Source organism: Lepisma saccharinum, chromosome 4 (assembly GCF_977018435.1).
Source record: "Lepisma saccharinum chromosome 4, izLepSacc3.1, whole genome shotgun sequence".
NCBI lineage: Eukaryota > Metazoa > Arthropoda > Insecta > Zygentoma > Lepismatidae > Lepisma > Lepisma saccharinum.
Window position 1 is genome coordinate 27,407,797 of NC_139232.1, and position 20,661 is coordinate 27,428,457.

At 37.3% G+C, this 20,661-nt stretch overlaps 1 protein-coding gene and 1 non-coding gene across 5 annotated transcripts in view; both read left to right on the top strand.

Moving 5' to 3' along the window:
* The window catches only part of LOC145987117 (4-trimethylaminobutyraldehyde dehydrogenase-like), a 229,321-nt gene extending 209,428 nt beyond the window's left edge, over positions 1–19,893 (top strand). For all 4 annotated transcript variants that reach the window (XM_083121601.1, XM_083121600.1, XM_083121599.1 and 1 more), the window contains exons 6-10: positions 5,975–6,074; positions 9,909–10,036; positions 16,728–16,916; positions 18,543–18,769; positions 19,499–19,893. In XM_083121601.1, coding sequence (XP_082977727.1) covers positions 5,975–6,074; positions 9,909–10,036; positions 16,728–16,916; positions 18,543–18,769; positions 19,499–19,718 — 864 coding nt within the window. In that variant the 3' untranslated portion in view covers positions 19,719–19,893. The remainder of the gene's footprint in view (positions 1–5,974; positions 6,075–9,908; positions 10,037–16,727; positions 16,917–18,542; positions 18,770–19,498) is intronic.
* On the top strand, positions 10,277–10,347 carry TRNAI-GAU (transfer RNA isoleucine (anticodon GAU)). Its single transcript has one exon. It is a non-coding gene; the product is annotated as a tRNA-Ile (tRNA).
* Positions 19,894–20,661: the final 768 nt, after the last annotated feature.

Below are 20,661 nucleotides of genomic sequence, written 5' to 3' on the forward strand. Positions count from 1 at the left end.
TAGGTACATTAAGTGGTGAAGAATGTCATAAGGATGTGTATGGGCCAGTATCAAGAAGCATTAAGGCACATGGTGATTTCAGTGAAGAAAAGAGGAATCTTCTGATGTTGAGAACAAGCAGTGGCATTGGAAACATATGCAACTACCATGAAGTGAAGATTTCTCGAATGTATCATCATCTTTTTGGTCAATCGTGTTGCGACCCTCTAAAAATCCATAAAAAAGTCATAACTAAAGGACTTTCAGAAATTACGAGTGCACACCTACTAAAGGAAAATAATTATGTTGTAGATCTGATTCCTGGAAAATCATTATGTGCTACATGCTACACAAGACTATTTGTTGTGAAGGAAATAACACAAACAATGATGTCACCTCCAAACAGGTGACATACTTGCGTGTATTTATGATGCAAACTGGTATATTGGAATTGTTGTAGATATCAGCTCCAGTAAAGCTAAACTTCCTGACCATTTCCCTTCTTGCAAATATTATCTGCTAAAATCGGGACTTTTAGCATCAATGACCTACTTTTTCAAATGTAAATTTCACCCTTTCATAATTCATATATAACAATGGCTAATACGCAGTCTTGTAGCTTACAGTTTGCTGATCATTTTGGTTTTTGTTCCACATCGATAGGATAATTAGGGGCTGAGATATTTCAGATTCAGGAACCTCTTACGACACCACCAAATGGTGGATCTTTGAAAACAAATATGGCTGCCACTCGAAACCTACAGCCACTAAAATTAAAATAATTACTGTTTTCAACTAACAACATGGTAAAGTAACTGGACAGAGAAAATTAGATTTTTTAAAAATTGTCGAGCAACAAGGATTGGACCACTTGACATGGATTGTCCCAATGCTATGTAGATATACTCTATACATTACATTGTATTTAAGTTAATCACTTTCAGGTGCAGGTATGCCAGTAAGGTGTCGCAAGGCACTGAAAATTGCATTACTTGAAGTTCTCATTCCTGTGCATAGTGTCCTTTCCCAGTGTTATTTACTTTAGCATTCCTCATTATATATAGGAGCTGGCCATTTCAATGTAAACTAAGTTTCTTTTAGGAAGAATTTAGGTTGTGTCCCCAATGCAAATATTATTATTCCACATCCTTTGTGGTACAGGGTACCTCAAAAGAAGTCCGACATTTAGAACCTCACTTCTGCTTTGAAATGAGTCTTCCAAATTGCAAATTGCTCTCACAAAGTAAATCATATCAGTACCATAATTAAGGATTCATTCCAAATGGAAAATTTAAGCCTAATTACATGTTGATCTGACTTCTTCCTCTAAACCTTAACCTCAGACAAATTTCAGCTTGCCTCTAATTTTGCTACAGTTCAAAGCCTGTTTTTCCTAACTTAATTGATTGATAGTTTTTCTTTTATGTACGCATTGCTTGCATTATAGAATTATTTTCCTGTAGTTTACGGTTATTACAAGCATAAGAAAACAGTTTTTTCTTTGTGACGTTTCAGGAGAACACATGTTCCTTTCATCAGACATTTATTTTCATTTTGACTAAAGATACAGTTATAACAATGGTTAGTAATTTTTTTTTAAACAAAAAGAATCTGTTATATAATGGATGTTGTCAATGTTACATTGTTGTAATATAGCAACTTAACTGTGAAAAAAAGCAGTGTTTTATTTTTATTTCAGATTTTTTTTTTAAAAAATTATGAATCCCAAATATCGTCAGGTAATTCAAATTCATCATTGTTTTCACAAAGTCTCTTGATGTTTTCTGTTACATTAAATTTTAAAGATGTGAAAAAGAAAACTCCATACTGGATGTATGTTACCATTTTCATTATTTAATTTATTCCAGTGTTCTTCTGCAATGAACGAAGCTTCCCAGACATTCAACTCTGTGTTTCCCCTTAATCTTTTTAAAACCCTTCTCTTTTTAATCAAATGCTTCTCTTCGATGATATGAGTTGACAAACCTGTTCAGGAAAATAAACCTGTCCTTATCCGAATTAAGGACTATAAAGAAAAAATGGAAGAATGTTTCAAAGTAAACAATTTCACAGAAACCTCTCGAAACCCTATAACTAAAATAATAAATGAGATAAAGAAAGTAATTGAAAGCAGTATCACGATACCAAGAGAAATGAAGAAAAAACTCATTGTCAAAAATTCAACCCTGCCGATTGCCTTTGGACTACCAAAAACTCACAAACCGGGAACTCCAATACGACCCATCATTGCAACTTTCACACATCCTGCATACACACTATCCAAATATTTAGTTGAAAGACTTGCTATAATTAAACAACAAACACAATTCAGTGTTAAAAATGCATATGAAGTGAAACAGAAACTAAAAAATATTGTTTGGAATAATGAGTATCGTATTGCAAGTTTTGATGTTGAAAATTTATATCCTAGTGTCCCAATAGAAGATGCCACAGATGCATTACACAGATGGTTTATTGAGATGAAGGTTAACCCAGTAGAATCATGGGAAATGGTTCGATGGTTTACTGTATGTGCAAATTACAATTACTTTATATTTGATGGCAAAATCTATCAGCAAAGTAATGGTCTATCAATGGGAAACCCAGTATCCGGAATCATCTCCAGCATTTTCCTTCATTACATAGAATCTCCAATTGTTAATGCGATAGGTGCGGATATCAAACTCTACATCAGATATGTAGATGATGTGCTACTTATTGCTAAAAATGAGAACACCATCATGGACGTATTTAAATTGTTAAATGACTCACATCGTCGCATAAAATTCACTTGCGAACCCATGATTAACAATGTAATTCCTTTCCTTGACCTGCAAATTAAGACAACTGACTCAACAATTCAAACATCAGTCCATAGGAAAAAATTAGGGGGGAAAAAATACATCCATGCCAAATCAGAACATTCGCGTATAACAATGGATAACATATTTTTATTTTTTTTCCTGAGAGCACAGACTATGTTCTAATAATGAGGATATCAAAAATGAAGAAGAAAGGCTCTTTAATATAGCAAAAGAAAATGACTTTCACACTAACAGAATAAACCAAATCAAAAAACAAGTTGCAAGAAAACTAAAGGAAAAGAGAAATACGGACAAAGATGAAAAATCTGTTGAAAAGAAATTTGTGTGCATTCCATTCCACAAGGGATTCTCACATAAAATTACAAAAATTTTTAGAAGTTTTAATTTCAAAATTGTTTTTAAATCACCAAGAAGTTTGGAATGTACATTTAATGAATTCAAAATGAGAAACTCTCTACCAGATGTGGAAACCACAGGAATATATAATAGAAGTTGTTCATGTTCCAAAGATTATGTGGGACAAACAGCAAGGAAAATGACAATAAGATGGCACGAACACAATTTGGACATTATAAATCTAAACCCAAGAACAGGTTTGTCAACTCATATCATCAAAGAGAAGCATTTGATTAAAAAGAGAAGGGTTTTAAACAGATTAACGGGAAACACAGAGTTGAATGTCTGGGAAGCTTCGTTCCTTGCAGAAGAACACTGGAATAAATTAAATAATGAAAATGGTAACATAGATCCAGTATGGAGTTTTCTTTTTCACAAATGGAGTAAGCCACCATCTTTAAAATTTAATGTAACAGAAAACATCAAGAGACTTTGTGAAAACAATGATGAATTTGAATTCCCTGATGATATTTGGGATTCATAATTTAAAAAAAAACAATCTGAAATAAAAATAAAACAGACAGTTAAGTTGCTATATTACAACAATGTAACATTGACAACATCCATTATATAACAGATTCTTTTGTTTAAAAAAAAATTACTAATTGACAACATCCATTATATAACAGATTCTTTTGTTTAAAAAAAAATTACTAACCATTGTTATAACTGTATCTTTAGTCAAAATGAAAATAAATGTCTGATGAAAGGAGCGTGTGTTCCCCTGAAACGTCACAAAGAAAAAACTGTTTTCTTATGCTTGTAATAACCGTAAACTACAGGAAAATAATACTTAATTGATTGATTTGCTTTATTTTCCTTCACTTTCTGTGCCACTTTTGGCTAATTTGCGAAGATGGGGATGAGTGATGATATGATGAAATTGATGAATGGACATTCACAAACATCCATGCCCAGGCCAGGATTCGAACTCTGGACCCCTGGGATCATAGCGTAATATGCTAACCACTCTACCATGGGGGCTGGCTGTTTTTCTTGCACACTGTGGCATATTGTTCCTGTAAAGTGTGATTGATTGATTTGGTGTTTTTAAGTCCATTTTATGCTCAGTAAGGCTAATCGAGACTGGACCTACAGTTTAAAGTGGAATCCGAACCACTATGTGCCTCCATCGGGTATCGAACCCAGGACCCCTTGATTACAAGGCAAAGACGCTAGCTACCACTGTGTCATCTGTAAAGTGTGAACTGAACTAGAAACAAGTGGAAAATCGTACTTAAACTTTATTTGAATTTCAAAGTTGGATGTCTCTTTTAGCTGTGGTACAGTCTCTCTGAACATAAAATGGTCTTAAAAAACATTTTCAAACATGCTTATCAGTTTCTGCCATCCCACCATTGTTGACATCACCTCATTCAGAGATATAACATTACCATTGATGCTACAGGTATTCAGTGATATGCCTTGCTTTAAAATGGTGAAAAGTCACTTCATGAGGTAAAAAAAGGTAAAGTGTTCCCCTGTGCATAGCACCACGCCATGTTCTTTGAGGACATCATAGGATGCATATCCTACGATTTTGGTGCAAATCTGAGATATCAGGAGTAATTTTGCCATTTTCTTTCGATATTCTTTGTGCATGTGCTTGCCTAATTTTTTTGTTAAATTTGTACCTTGTGGCAACATGATTTATATTAAATATATCTTACACTTGTCCAGCACTGTGGTCATGCAGTCCATGGCATCGTGCTTTGGCCTCCGACTACAGGACGTGCGCAGGTTCGAGTCTCCTGGCGGAAGCATAACATCTTTTCTCCTGAGATTTCGGCCTGTGTACGGGACCGGTGACCACCCACCATCGTGAGGAAATTGGGGAACTACAAATGAGTAGCGGAACCTGGTCATTTGATTTTAATTTGATTTTAAAATTTTGGGTGTGTCAGCACTTAGGCTATTTTGCACCCTTCACATTATACGGGGTCCAGCCCCTTACCGTTACAAATAGCAACTCTAACGTTGCGTAACTAAAATCTTAAAATACTCTTACTTCTGTTAAAAGCTGAGGCTGTAAACGGGCACTCAGCACACATAGGGACAAAAAACAGGACAACACACAGAATTATACTGGCCATAGGGTCAGTCACCAGAGCCTTGTTCGTCTGCAAAATGCAGTCCAGGATGTACTATGTCGAAGTGAGTTTGACTTTTGGGCACCTATGTGGAAGGTCACCCCTTACACCCCTGGAACCCGGTAATGGAAACTTAAATCATCGACTGGGGTTTCGTTGTGCTGACCACACGTCGCCCTGTAACTGGTTGAATGATCTCCCATATCAGCAGATGGGAGTGAGGCCAGCAGTCGGTAAGTTGGCCCTGGCCCTCACGGGTTATTTTTATGTTATGTTACATCTTACACTTACTCTGTTTTATTAGTTTTACTGACACATACTTGTTTATTTACACAATATCATCAAATGAATCATGAGAAGAAATATGAAAAGTTATCTGTGACAGCATCCTTGTTTTAGTCTTCTAAAAACTGGAATATTACATGTAAAAATATATACAACTGAGAAAACCCAAAGAAACAAAACAAGTGCAAGATATATTTAACATTTTTTTCTTTGTTTATTTACTGTGAAGTGTGTTTCGCTGTAATGAGAATGTTAATTGATATTGAAATGGATTCTTTGTGGGACAAACTTTTTTTTTTACAGTTGTGGCATGTCTCTCTAAGGGAGTAAATGTATGTTCATTGTTTGTTTTATTTTGAGGGAAAGCATGAAGAATAAGATGGCTGTATCTAACTTCAGGGAGAGGGTCCGACAGGTTCCTTCCTCTGTAACCATCCAGAAGTGGCGAAGATCTCTTTTACTGGCTCTGTACCCACTGGGTCGAAAGTGATGGCAGCAGGTACGTATTAATACTCCCACTCCCTTTTTGTGGGTGAGAGAGTTTTCTATTAGTGTTAGTTGAAACTTACTGCCTTGTATTGATACCAGTACCAGTAATCCTGCTGTTGCTGATATGCAGAAAATACAACTTGGTCTGAAGTAAGTTAAAGTCTTTGACCTACCTGCTGTATCTCCCTGAAAACTATGGAATAATTCCAACAGCTTACATGAAGCCAGGTGTAACTAAAGCTGTAACTGAGCATTGACGGTGGTTCTACTTAGTTACTCCAGGCCTTTTAAAGAAGGCCACAACTGCTTAATTCCATTTGTATATTCCACCAACAGACAGACACAGTAAGAAGTAGAAACTGGATCGTCTCAACATGAATGTGTACAGTTTTTTGATGTCGATGATTTGGTGAAGTGGGCTGTTACTGTTAACATAAGTGACACTAATAACTAGAGCCCGGAAGTTCAGGCATTTATTTTCGTTAAAATAGGCAGGCAAAAAAGGCATTTATAATGTGGAAAATAGGCACAAAAAATGGAAAAAAAAGGCAAAATAAACCGAAAAAGGCACATTTGGAAAGTGCTTACTTTTATCTATAATTGCTGGCAAAATGTTAAAAATCTACATTGGGAAGAGCATTTCAATTTTCTCCGTCTTGATTGCACATAACTACAAGGTGTTTTTTTAAGTTCTCAACATTCATTGATAGTCGTCTGTCAGAGAGAATGTTTTTCATAATAGAAAATGATTTTTCAACTTGGACAGAAGTTATTGGAGCATACATAAAACAAGCTAAAGTAGCTGGACTCATTGTGGGTAACAGCTTTTTCACCTTTTAGAATATCACAAATTGTTTTCAATTGTTTCAAGTCCTCATTTGCACTCACTACCCGTTTGCACTTTTCCGCAACAGCTGACCACTTCCATCATCTGCTGCATAGATTCCTCGTAGGTTTTCATGGATGCTATAATTGTAATTGTCTCTGGAAATGCACCATAATGTGCAAAAATAAACTTGAATAGTACAGGAGTTTTTTTCACTTCATGAATTGAAGCTGCTTCATTTTCTGGAAGAGCATCTATCACCTCACTGATTTTTTTCAAGGTTGTTAGCATAATGTATAGCTGCTGATAAAACTAAGCTCAGATGCAACTTCCTTAAATTTTCGGGTTCGGAGAGGGAGATTTCAGAAATATCTTCTTTATGTTCGAAATCAACCTGTCCACTTCAGCAGTCAATCATGCACAAGGATATGTTAACCCAAAGGCAATATCCTATCTGAGCATGAAATAAATTTTTCTCACACTTTTCTCCTTCAGCAATGTTGAAACATGCATGAGTTCAATATTACTTAAATAAGGCGAAAATTATTCACATAATAAACAGAAGAAAAATAATTGCCAACAACGTTTTTTGAGAGAAAAATAATTTATATACACATTTTTTTTAAAAAAAATGGCCAAATTTCATTGAAAAAGGCAAAAATAGGCATTATAATTAAAAATAGGCAGTGGGGTCCCAAATAGGCAAAATAGGCAAAATGAAAAGGCTTTTAAAACATTTGAAACAACATAAGAAACGTATATCCGGAAAAATTTTATCAATATATGCAGTAGATAAAAAGAGGCATTTTGCCAAACTTCCGGGCTCTACTAATAACTAACTGACAACGAAAAAATATCCCTTGTACGACACAGCAACAAGAGAAACCATTCAGCAGGCACAAACTCAATAAACAGACTAAGAGTATTATTGCACACGTGTACAGTTTTTTTTTTTTTTTCAAATGTTAGTTTGTCATCCAGAAATAGAAAATACTATTAATTTCAAACAAGTTCAAAAGCTGGCATATGGCATGGGCAGAATAACTGTTCAGAGCATTAAAAGAGCAATAGATAATGTGGAAGGAAGAAGTGAAGTCCACTTCCATCTGCCACAGAAACACTACAAAAGAGAGAGATGAGTTTGATAAGGAAGTAGTGCATAGGTCTGTTTTAAGTTTTTATGACATAGAGAATATTCAACTGCTGAAAAGGTGAGATTTGATGTAGGAGAAAAAATAATAATCTCCCGGGATTCAAACAAATGTACGTTACGAATTCTGAAGAGGTGGGGGGGGGGGGGGACAGTTTAGTGCTGCAAACATGATAATCTTGGCAAACCTATATTTTTGTGAACCACGATCACAGTAGCAAAAGGATTTGGCAAGACACTCATGGACTAAGGGGGTTAAAATGCCAGTTGTTGATGGACATAGGGTCATTGTTCTTCACGTTGGATCATCAGAAACAGGATTCATAAAGGAATGTGAATTGATATTTTGTTCTAAAAAGCAGGCAGGTTCTGAATGTAGATTATCACACAGAAATGACTGCCACTGTGTTTAAGGAGTGGTTTGTTAGTTTCCTCATGTTAATGGAAGAAAGTGCAGTTGTTGTATTTGGCAAAGCAAGTTACAATTCAGTTCATGCGAACAACTTCCACATTCAATCTGAAAAAGGCACACATTCAGGGCTGGCTCAAAAACACGAGGTTACTATTTCAGATAATAAAAAGCAGGGATGAGTCGTTAAATAAAGCAGAAATGAAGAATTTACCAATAATATATGAACTTGTAAAAATTGCAAAGGGAAAGGGTCACAAGGTGATCATTTACCCTCATACCATGCTCATTACAACCAAATAAAACTCATCTGGGCGTAGGTGAAAGGGGAGCTAGCTGAGCGAAACAAAGCTTTTAAAAATAGCAGATGTTGAGAAACTCCTACGTAATGCAGTTCCATAGTGACAAGAAGGACTGGGAGAAATGTGTTTGACATGCTGAAGACTTGCAAGAAGACTATAACAAGCAATGCATGCATGTTAAAGCCAACCCTTTGTGTTATGATTGACAGAGGATAGTTCAAATTACAGTTCTTCCTATTATTAGTCAAACAGTTCCGGCAAGTGAGATACTCAAATTGTGTTGGTGTGTATTTGTGTGTAATATTGTGCCCAGTATTTTAAATGTTTTATTAATTCATTAATTGATTGATTGATTGATTGATTTAGTTTATTTTACTTCGCGTTTTGTGCCTCGTGGCTAATTTGCGAAGATGAGGATGAGTGATGAAAGGATGAAAGGATGAAATTGATGAAATGGACATTCACAAACAACCAAGCCCGACCAGGATTCGAACCCGGGACCCTTGGCGTCGCAGCGCGATGTGCTAACCGCTCGGCCACAGGGTCGGGCTATTAATTCATTAAGAATTTGTTTCTGTTCTTTTCTGTCTTTTGATATATTTAAAGAAGCGTATAAAAATCTAACAAGTATCAAGTATAATTAATAGTGTAAAAATATGAAACATTGTAATCTGAGGGAGAGAGCATCTGCCCAACACAGCAACAGTACCCTGGGTACTCTTGACCTTGATGCTTTAATTTTGCACAATTGTTCAGAATTGTAAATATTCGAACATTAACAGTTCTTGGCAATTGTATCAATCTATAAGACTTTTTATTCTTCGATTTACCTATGAAATATTGAAAGTATTAAAATAGCTGCCACACATTTACAAAATCCACTTTTACTAATTTTTGGAATCATTAATACACAGCATAAATTCCAATAAACTATATTCCTTTTTGATGACAAGCCACATAATGATAAAAATGAATGTAAGGTTCTTCTTCAGGATAGAGTACGTGTATGTTGTAGAAATTTCAGCATGTTATTCATGAAGTCCCTAAGATTGGTATTTTTTTTCGACTACAATATGTTCAAAGTGCCCAGTGACAAAAAATACTGGAGTAGAAGTTCTACCATAAGGCAAGCTAACTCTTTTCAATTCTCCTCATAGGAGCATCTGGTATTAAAAAAGTGACACTGGAACTAGGTGGAAAGTCTCCTCTAATAATATTTGATGATGCTGACCTCACTAATGCCATAAAAGCCACATTATTGGCAAACTTCCTCACTCAGGGAGAGGTAAGAAAAATCTTGACTAGTTGCACTTTATATGTTAGTTGTAAAGAGTTTGCAGAGTTTTTTTAGTCAATTATTGTTATGCTCAGGGCTGAGTGCATGACACTTTCAACAAATACTGCTGTGGATACACAGGGTGTTCAATTTAAAAGTGGACTGTATTATACTCAAAACTACTTGATTTATAGGCACTCCTTCACACAGGTAAAACAGCGGCAGCAAAAAATCAGACGAAGCCAAGTTGGCTTGGTAGCTCAGTGGTAGAGCAATGGCACGATATGCCAGAGACCCAGGTTCGAGTCCTGGTCGAGCTTGCATTTTTCGCTGAAAATTCCACTCCTCTACCAATTTACCATTGTTTACAGGGGCCATTGGAAATGATGTCCATGCCAGCACATTTCTGGCAATAGTAATTACCATTCTTTCATCTGTTTCTTGGACAACCGTAGTGCGTGTAGATTGGTCCTGTACATTGTAAGGGCAATCTTATCACCCTGAAATCTCGCAGAACCCAACATGCTCAAACAGCAAACTCAAACTACAAAATGCACGTCAGCAGCTGATTCACCATGATCCATGCCTCCTCTATGCTGCTTTCATCAATACACAAGCAAAAGCAACAATACATGGTGGAAATTGTAGTCCACTTCTGATTTCAACTCGCTGTACTTGAAATGATTACTTAATTTTTAATAACAATAAATGTTTAAATTTGAGATGCCCTCTGATACCATGTGCTGTAAATAACATTTCATTTAGTTAATTTTTATTGCAAATTAAAAATTGAAAACAAACATGTGTTCAGCATCTCACAAATTTCCCATTTACATGCACACGAGTAATGTGAGAAGGTAATCCAATTGCTTTCCTGCACAACATTGGCCAAAGCTGTCCTGTGTTGGGAAAACAAGACACTGAAGTAACACTCTAGGCTCGTTGGGTTAAAGTAATAGTCACTGTGAAAATTAATGAACATTTATCAACATTAACTTCACTTAACAAACACTCCTTTTAATGTTAGCACATGTGATACTATACCTTTAATTTCAATCACAAATGAGGGCCTCCCCGATGGCACAGTGGTAGCATCGTCGCCTTGTAATCAAGGGGTCCCGGGTTTGATACCCGGTGGAGGCACATGGCACAGTGGTTTGGTTCAGATCCCACTTCAAACTGTAGGTCCAGTCCTGATTAGCCTTACTGTCCATAAGGTGGACCTAAAACACCAACTCAAACCAAACCAAACTCAATCACAAATGACTCCTTCAAGGACACTTCCATGATAATGTCACAGCATCTGGAAAACACAGAAAAGGTAAGACAGGATCCATCTAATTTTTCCTCGTTTGAAGTAAGAAGTGTAACAATAAGGTCTTAATTTTAATTTATGGCCATTTGTTGTACTTCTTCTCCTCTTCCTTTGCCGGTGGGCTGCTGCCAGTTACAAGTTTCTGAAGGAAGCATCTCGTATATCAACCAGCATTTGCTAGGGGCAGGTGTGTATTCCTCATAGCATGGGGCAGAGGCGTATATTCTATGCTATCTAGGCTACCTGCGAAGCCCAGGCTCACAAGAGAAGAAAGACTGATCGGAAAATGTGCATAAAATTGTTCATTTCAATAAAAATAGAATGACATTTCAGGATTTGGCACACTTATTTCATATGAGTTGGCAATCTTACCACTTTCTTTGAATTTCGCGAACGTAGCAAAGCACGCAAAGAGTACCGTGAGTCGAGCATGGCAGTCTTCTAGCACGAATGCCGTCAGTGCTGCTAACCCCTTGTTCCCAATATGGAATCTTCTCAGGAAAAGGGAATTTTGGAGCCTGGAAAACGGAATAGGGTTGTTCATGACAGGGAGAGGCCTCTGACCTCTTCAAACAACCAGAGTAGATGCAGGGGAAGGGGAATTGGGGAATTTGTTGGCTGCCCTATTATGGTTTATGCTTGTGACCATGCCTGAAAATAACCAATCTGACAAAGGTACTCTGTTCTGTATTTCATGTGGAAACACGTTGGGTTCATTTCCTTGGTGCACGGAACTTTTTTTTTCAAGGCAGGTTACTGTGTATTATGGGGAGTGGGTGTGTGAATTATCTTTTTGTGAATGATATGTGCTGTGTTGTGTAGTGAACTAAATGAATTACATAATTAACGAACAATTTACTAGGCTTACGTATAAGGATAAGTTTCAAATTGTTGTTGAATTTTTGTTTTTAAGTCCACTTTGTGTACAGATAGAATACTGGACCTGTAGTTTAAAGTGGGATCCCAAGCACTATGTGCCTCCACTGGGTATCAAACCCAGGACCACTTTGTTTCAAGGGCCTCTTTCATGGCACAGTGGTAGCGTCATTGCCATGTAATCAAGGGGTGCCAGGTTCGATACCCGGTGGAGGCACAAGTGGTTCGGATCCCACTTTAAACTGTAGGTCCAGATCTGATTAGCCTTACTGTGCATAAAGTGGACTGAAAACAGCAACTCAAACCTTCACTTTGTTTCAAGGCACAACGTTACCATTATGCCAATGAGGAGGCCTCATGCTTCAAATCTTGAAGATAGGTAGGTCTCAGGCACTGCAAAAAAAAGTGTACAAGGTAAGAAGTTTACTGTATTTTATGTCTGGGCCTACATAAATATTTCACGATATCACATCACTTCAAAATCCCAAAAATTGAACAAGAAAAGCCCCCTCCCCTCCTCACCAGCAAATTTTTGTCCGTTCGAACATTATGATATAGTGAGATAGCCCAGATTTTTAATCCAGTATATGTCCTCCTCCGTAGTCGAGCGGGGTAAGGCGTTCACTCGTCTTGAGATCGTTCGCTGCGGGACGGCGTAGGTTCGAATCCGGCTCTGGTCGGAATTTATTCGGCCTACGTATAGGTCCGGTGGCAACCCACCATCGTGAGGAAATTGGGAAGCTCCAAGTGAGTCAAGAAGACCTACAACAACGGCTGGGGGTTCGTCGAGCTGATCACCCGTCACCCCAATACTGGTCTAAGACCTCCACGCTATAACAGGTGACGGAGGAATAGTGTGGGAGGGAGACCAGCAGTCGGTAGGTAAGCCAAGGCCCGCCGTGGGCTGTAGCGCTGTGGGGTTATGTTATGTTATATGCCACTGCCATGGTGGCCAATGGTTGGATTAGGTAAGGTGTTAAATGTCCTGGGTTTGCTCACTTCTACACAGCTGAGAGGTGGGATCTGAAGCAATGCAGCATGGGAACTTTCCACATGGCTAAAAGCTAGGAGCAGGCTAGGTAGGAAAAGTATTTCTGCTTTCCGTGGACTATCCTCGGAGATGTTCCCAGTTGGCCACTGTGAATTGACTGCCTCTCCATATATAACTTTCCTTTGCTCAATCACAGCATGGGTGATGATTGTTGGAACTACTTCCAATGCTGCATCCTGGACTGATGAGTTACAAATTGGAATACCTGATATTGCAGAAACCCTAGTGCCACCTATGGGAACTCTGTGCTCTAAGTAAGGCATAATAAATTTAAATGTATGGTAACACATTACAATAATTAAATATAATAAATCTGCATAATACTTCTTGTAGTTTACGGTTTACTGGAGAAAAATACCAGCTTTAATTCAAAACATTCCCACATAGTGATAGAAATTGTTTCATTTTCTGTTAAGGGGAGGAGGTACAGTTACGCACCAGTTGTGCATTTATTTCAATATCGCCTGAATGGGCACTGCTACTAATAAAAACAAAACAGGGTGTATCAAGAGTATGAATTTCTCTCCATATTCCCAATGGAAGCATTTTTTTCATGTTGATTATTAACCTGGTCACGATATTTGAAAAATACAATGAATATGAAATTTCGGAATCCCATGTATTCCTTATACAGAATCAACTTCAACATCAAGTTCGGGCTAATCAAATGGAAGTGTCGACTTTTCCCCTTGTCAAACATCTTCACACTGCCCTCTTTCCGTTGATATCATTTTCTATTCCATTGGAAGTTATATTCCCAAGAGAACAAATCAAATAATACTCCCATAAGCCCAATGCTTGCCTCCTACGGCCATCCTGGCAGTGTTACCAAACCTGATGCGCATAATAGAGCTAAATTTAACCTTAAATGGAGTTAAAACTGACTTTCAAGGAGCTAGATTTACGAAGTGCTTCTTATGTTAGTTGTCAAGGGGTGGGGCACTGTTATTACCATTAACTCTTAATTGATGACAATTTCACCCCCAGCCGAAGCAATGAAACTCCCCTTCCCAAAAGTTGGGAGTTGTTGACCTTTGATGTAGATGCGAAGGGAATTTGCATGTCACACATTTCTGTCTAAATGGGAGGTCGCAACAGGGGTAGCGAAAGTACAGATAAAGAAGCTACCCTATGAAGGGACTTTCTATAGTCCTGAGAAGAGAATCTTCTAAATACGGTATGCGCCAAAATATACAGTACTGAAACTGGTGCATCTCGAACACGTGGTTGCGTTTGTCGACGGGGCATAGCTCCAGCTGCACGTGTTCGCAGTAGTGAAAAGGAAGTTGTGTTGTGCAGTTGTTGTTGGAAATGGGTCTCTCGACTGAGGAAAAAGTATTCATAGTTGAGCATTATTTCCGCTCATACGGAAGCGGTCGTGAAGGTGGACCGAGTTTAAAAAAGGTGACTGGTCTATATGCAACCCAAATGACAATCGTCCACTCCACATGCCCTAACCTAACCTTAGGTTTCCTGACAGTTATGCAACCCAAAAGGCACGATTGTTATTTGGGTTGCATATAGACCAGTCACTATATTGTAACATGTCTTATAATTTTGTTCATCTTTTAATTTCAGTACTGTATATTTTGACGCATACTGTACTTGCAGCTATTTAAACTTCAGCTCATAAACAACTGCTGTTCATGTTCTGTTGATTTTATCCCTAAGTTTTCACTCTTCACTGCAAGCAAATTATACAAGAATGTTTACCTAATGTCAAAGGGGGCTGATGGCAGTGCCGGGGGGGGGGGGGGGGGCTCATGGCAGTTCCAGGGCCTGGCCCCGGCCTAACTACGGGCCTGCCGTGATAACAATATGCCAATTTCATGTCAACATGGTGCTATAAAGAAAGTAGCTATGGATATATGAGGGGAGGCATGATGCAGCCAATATAACAATATCACGTCACGTGCAAAATGTATAATCATGGCAAAAGTTGGTCTATGTGGGCCAGAACCAGTGATGACATCATAGTGGGGCATGGAGACAGGTGCCCCAGTTCACAGCCAAACGAGTACATGAACGAGCCAGACCTGGCTCCAAGAGAGCTAAGTTGGCAACACTGCTGCGGGGGAAGAGCTTGGGAAGATCCCTGTGGAGACTGTCGCGGATGCCCTTAAGAGGAAAAAGATTATGTTGACATAATGAAGACTGAAGAAGAAAAACTTTTCAATATAGTGACGGGAAATGGTTTTAACATTAATAGAATGAACCAAATTAGAAAACTGGTTACAAGGAAATTAAATGGAACAAATCAAGTTGACATGGAAGTGCTGTTGAAAAAAGATTTGTTTGTATTCCATTTCACAAGAGTTTTTCATATAACTTTGGAAAAAATGTTAGATTTTGATTGATTGATATGCTTTATTTTACTTCGCTTTTTGTGCCACTTTTGGCTAATTTGCGAAGATGAGGATGAGTGATGATATGATGAAATTGATGAATGTACACTCACAAACATCCATGCCCAGGCCAGGATTCGAAGCCGGGACCCCTGGCATTGTAGCACGATGTGCTAATCACTCCATGACGGAGGCTGGCAAAAAAATGTTGGAGAATTTGACCTCAAAATTATTTGTAAATATCTGATAAGTTTGGAATGCACATTTGATGCATATCTAAATGAGATAAACAGATCCAGATGCGAAATGTAAAGGAATATACGATAAAATTTGTTTATGTTCAAGAGATTAGTATAAACATCAAGATAAATGGGAATGAAATGTCGTTGATATGATTTAGACATTACAAATTTAGATCCAAGAACAGGCTTGTCAGCACACATCGAGGAGAAGGATATCATTGAAGTGAGAGACGTTTTGAAAAGAATAATGGGAGACGTAGATTTAAATGTGTGTTCCATTCATTCATGGCAACAGAATCTATGTCTCTCATGGCAACAGAGACAATACAGATTTCTAAAACCATTATCATCATTATGTAATATGTGAATTCCTTCTTTGACATCTTTTTCTATTTTATCTTTTCTGTAGTTATCAGTATGACATTTCAGTAGCAACTTCATGTTAATATCTAATACATGTGTTGCAAAAACATTAACTTATAATGCAGCTAAAGTGTTTCAAGACCTTTTCTTCTTGGAACATTTTGTTTGGCCAATAGGTTAGTTTTCACAACTGCATTTTATAGTGCTAGTGTCTTCATTTGGTAAAGAATGTTCATAATGTGTGTTCAGTTATTGCTGTTATTTCCAGTTTATATTAAAAATGTTTACACCACATGGTATTTTAACGCATCTAGAAACAACATGTTTATGATGGTATCAATAATATTTGTAAGCGTTGTTCATCAGTATGTAAATTTGGATGTTAACAAACCAATATAAGCAGAGTAGTAAAGATGACATTTGAGACACTAATTCAAATGGTGGGACAGGAATTCCTGTACTTGCAAATGCCAATCACACATTTATTTGCTTTTCTCTATATTTAAAGGTGTGTTCAAATGGAACTCGCGTTTATGTTCAGAAGAAAATTGCAGAAGAATTCAGGAAGAAATTAGTTGAAGCAACACAAAAGTTAAAAATTGGCAATCCTTTTGATGAAGATGTCACTGTAGGTGCTACAATTTCAAAGGAGCATGCTGAGAAGGTTTTGAAATATATTGAAGGAGCAAAAAGTGAGGTATGTTTTTTTACTAGCACACACACACATGCTCACAAAATATATTATGGCATGTTATATTGTGTACAACCATGGCCGCTCCTGCATTGTAACAATCACATTGTCTCCCAATGGGATCGTTCAAACCCAGGGTGAAAGAAAAGTTGCATGGCATAAAATATTATGATAAGTTGTAGTGAACTAATCCCTTCTTTATGTACTGAGTGCCACTTCATAGCTTGTGGGTATACCAGTTTGGATCCTCTCAATTGTGGCAATTGTTTTCAGGGAGGAGGGGGAGGCTTGGCTCCCCCAAGCTTCCACGTGGCCCCATTAAATTCTCCTTCATTTTACTGGAAATTTTACTTTGGTGACAATATTGCAGAACAGTTTTTCAGTAAATTTTGCATTTGAAGCACTGCTCTTGAATTTTCTCTGGCATGAACCCCGAAACATGTAACTCATCATGTTACTGCTTCTTGCCTGTCCAAAACAAACACATGTAATGGCAGGAGCAGCCATTAATGGTTTTATTGCCTTTTTTGTTTAAGGAAGTCAGATGCCTTTTAAAAATACACTTTCCCTCCATGCACACTAGGACAAAATTCAGCCCAGTTGACTGCTATCCATGTTCTCTTGGGGTTGGAATCACTCCCTCTGAAGCTCTTTCAAAACAATTCCCATTCCTGTCTCAGTTTATATGGATTACAGAGATTGTCATAGTATAGATACTCAAAGGCTGATTTAGAAACATTTCAGGAACCGTCATCGAGTGCATGTAATAGAAGTTGCAGGATAGATTAGTGGGCTGAGGGGAAGGCAGCTGTAGTAACCCCTCACTTAAGGAAGAAAATTAGTTGTGTGTGTAATTATTTTATAATCTACATCTTTCAAATTTCTGCATGTGATTCTGACTTTCTGTGGTTTTCTTCATTTGCAGCAGAAAATACGGCAGTTGCAGGTGCCTCTTAGGCGATAAAGTTGCATAACTACCATTTAGGCAAATATTGTTAATCTTAAGTTAGAAAGTGAATAATAATTAGGTCCAATTAGAGGGAAGCATTTTCTTTAACATTTTTGCTAGCTTAAATGCTTTGTAAATGCTTCCAAAAATCTTACAGCAGACAGTACTTTACATGGAAGCATTCATGTAACATTCCAGTTAGCTTTTGCAATTGCGATGTATAATATGTACATTGAAACAACTAAAATATTCTTCCGTATGTGTATTGTATGGGAAAGTATGTATTTAATATTAAGCAACACCATTGATTTGTACCTAACACCTTTTTACAGGAAACATTATTCTTCTCAGTTGAATACTTATCGGCATTTAAAAATATGAAGTGTTACTCAGCTGTCATTACATCTACCCTCATGACCTAGAGCTCGCTTCTGATTGGCTATGTTACTGAAAATGCTACAGAAATAGGACCGATTCCATTTCTGAGAAATGCCATGAAATATACCATGGCATCTGAAATGCTTTAAGATTTTTCACTTTACACAATAGGACTTTGGTCATGGGATAAATGTTGAGAAAAATGCTAAGGAAAATGCTTTTTGTCTAAAGCGGACATTAGATAATTTACTTATGTGAAAGTAGCAAGGAATGCTATCATGTAGAGAATTATTTCTTTTCCATAGGGAGCTTTAGTAGCATGTGGTGGCGAACGTGTGCTGTTACCTCCCCCATTGGATCGAGGCCATTTCCTGTCCCCATGTGTGCTTACCAACTGCCAGGATGAAATGACAGTTGTTAAGGAGGAAGTTTTCGGGGCAGTGCTTTGTCTTTTGGAATTTGATACAGAGGAAGAAGTCCTGCAGCGTGCTAACAATTCTGCATTTGGACTTGCTGGTGCAGTGTTTACAAGGTAACTTCAAATGATGCTGTGTATCCTATTATTGTTATAAATTTGAAATGGCTTCCTTTTCTTATAAATTCTAAAGTGGCGAATTGCTACAGATGTTGTGGAATATTGCATGCTACTTTGAACAAATATCCATATTGATGCTGAATAGTTTACTGATTCCCATTAATACTAGTAACTATACTATTGTACCAGTTGCCATAAGGTTAAAGCCAAGTTGGCTCTCTGATTGATTGATTTGATTTATTTTACTTTGCTTTCTGCTGCTGCTATTGGCTAATTGTGAAAATGAGGATCAGTGATGATATGGTGAAAGGGAACTCACAAACAGTATCCATGTCAAGGCTGGGATTCGAATCCGGGACCCCTGGGGTTGTTACATGCTTTGCTAACCACTCCACCATGGAAGTCGGCAGGTTGACACTCTGGTCAAGTCACAGTTTTTACATAATTTTTCAGTACATTATAATACAGTCCATAAGCTAATTGATGTAACTGGTTCAGTTGAACCTATGCAATTCCAATCGTATCTTTATTTCATTGTTTGCAAGGTAGTTGTGGAATTAGTAAAAAATTAACACATTCCCCTTCCTAGCTCTGGTGATAATTGTTAGAAGTGATACCATAGATTATAATTTACATTGCCATCTGTTACTACTTATTGTGCATGTTTTCTTCTAGACATTTATTGAACTTGTTTTAATCTGTCTGTCCTTTTTTTTTTCTCCCCAGAGATATTCAACGTGCATTTAGGGTTGTTAAAAATTTAAGTGCTGGAACTGTTTGGATCAATACGTATAACATGTATCCTCCAGAAGTACCATTTGGGGGATATAAAATGAGTGGCATTGGAAGAGAAAATGGTTTAGCTGTTTTAGACCATTACACTCAGCTAAAAACCGTGTATGTTGAAATGGGGAATGTGGACTGTGGGCCTTTGTACAATGAATAGGATGATGGAGAATGAGATATAGTGAAATTATGACTGGAGAATTTCTAAAAATTTACGTATCATGCATTCCTACTTTGTATGTAAATTTGTTGCAAAGCATAGTGATTGATTCTCATTCCAAGGGTTTTCTTTACTTACCTTGTAATTGTCTAAAATAAAGTTAATTTTTCAACTCTGAATATTTTTCACATTGTCATCACTAAAAATCCCAATATAAGTTTCATAAATTAATATGGAATAAAGAACAAATCCCTCAACAGTGGAAAGAATCCATAACACTGATAAACAATGAAATACTCCTTTAAATAAAACTAAGTGAACTTTATGTATTCAGATGTGCTGATAACGAATATCGCATCCGTTTTCCTGTATCACCTAAATATTTTGCAGAACACCCACATTCTATAGTTTTATGGTTCCAGGTCTCGGCACCCTGCTCAGCATCCGGCTTAACGTTTGGTTCCTAGCAAATGGATGAGAACTTTTCAGCGACCTTGTGTGTTTATGACTGGCACTTAATATTTAGTGGAGGAAACATCTGGCAGTAGAGAAATTTCCTGTTTCTCTGTTAAAATTTGTTCTTTTGTGGGTTAGTCGAGTCTTAACTTCCTTTCCCATAACTTCGCGAGTAGCCTTCGCGAGTAGCCGTATTTTATGTTTGTGTATGTTCGTGAAATTGTGAATATAATATTATGTATAGAGAAGTGAAGTGTAAGTTGTATTTTAACAAAGCAATAAGAGCATTCATAATTGTTTTTTTAAATAAATATATTATAACTCAATTGATGAGTTCGCCATTTCACGCAAATGTGTGAATAACCCGAACTTGTTTTGTTATGTTTGCGGGGAATTTACTCCGAAGTGAGAGAGAAATACTATCACTCCTATAGTGAAAAAAGCATATGAGTTGTATTTTGGAAGTAAAGTAGAGGAGGGAAAAAGC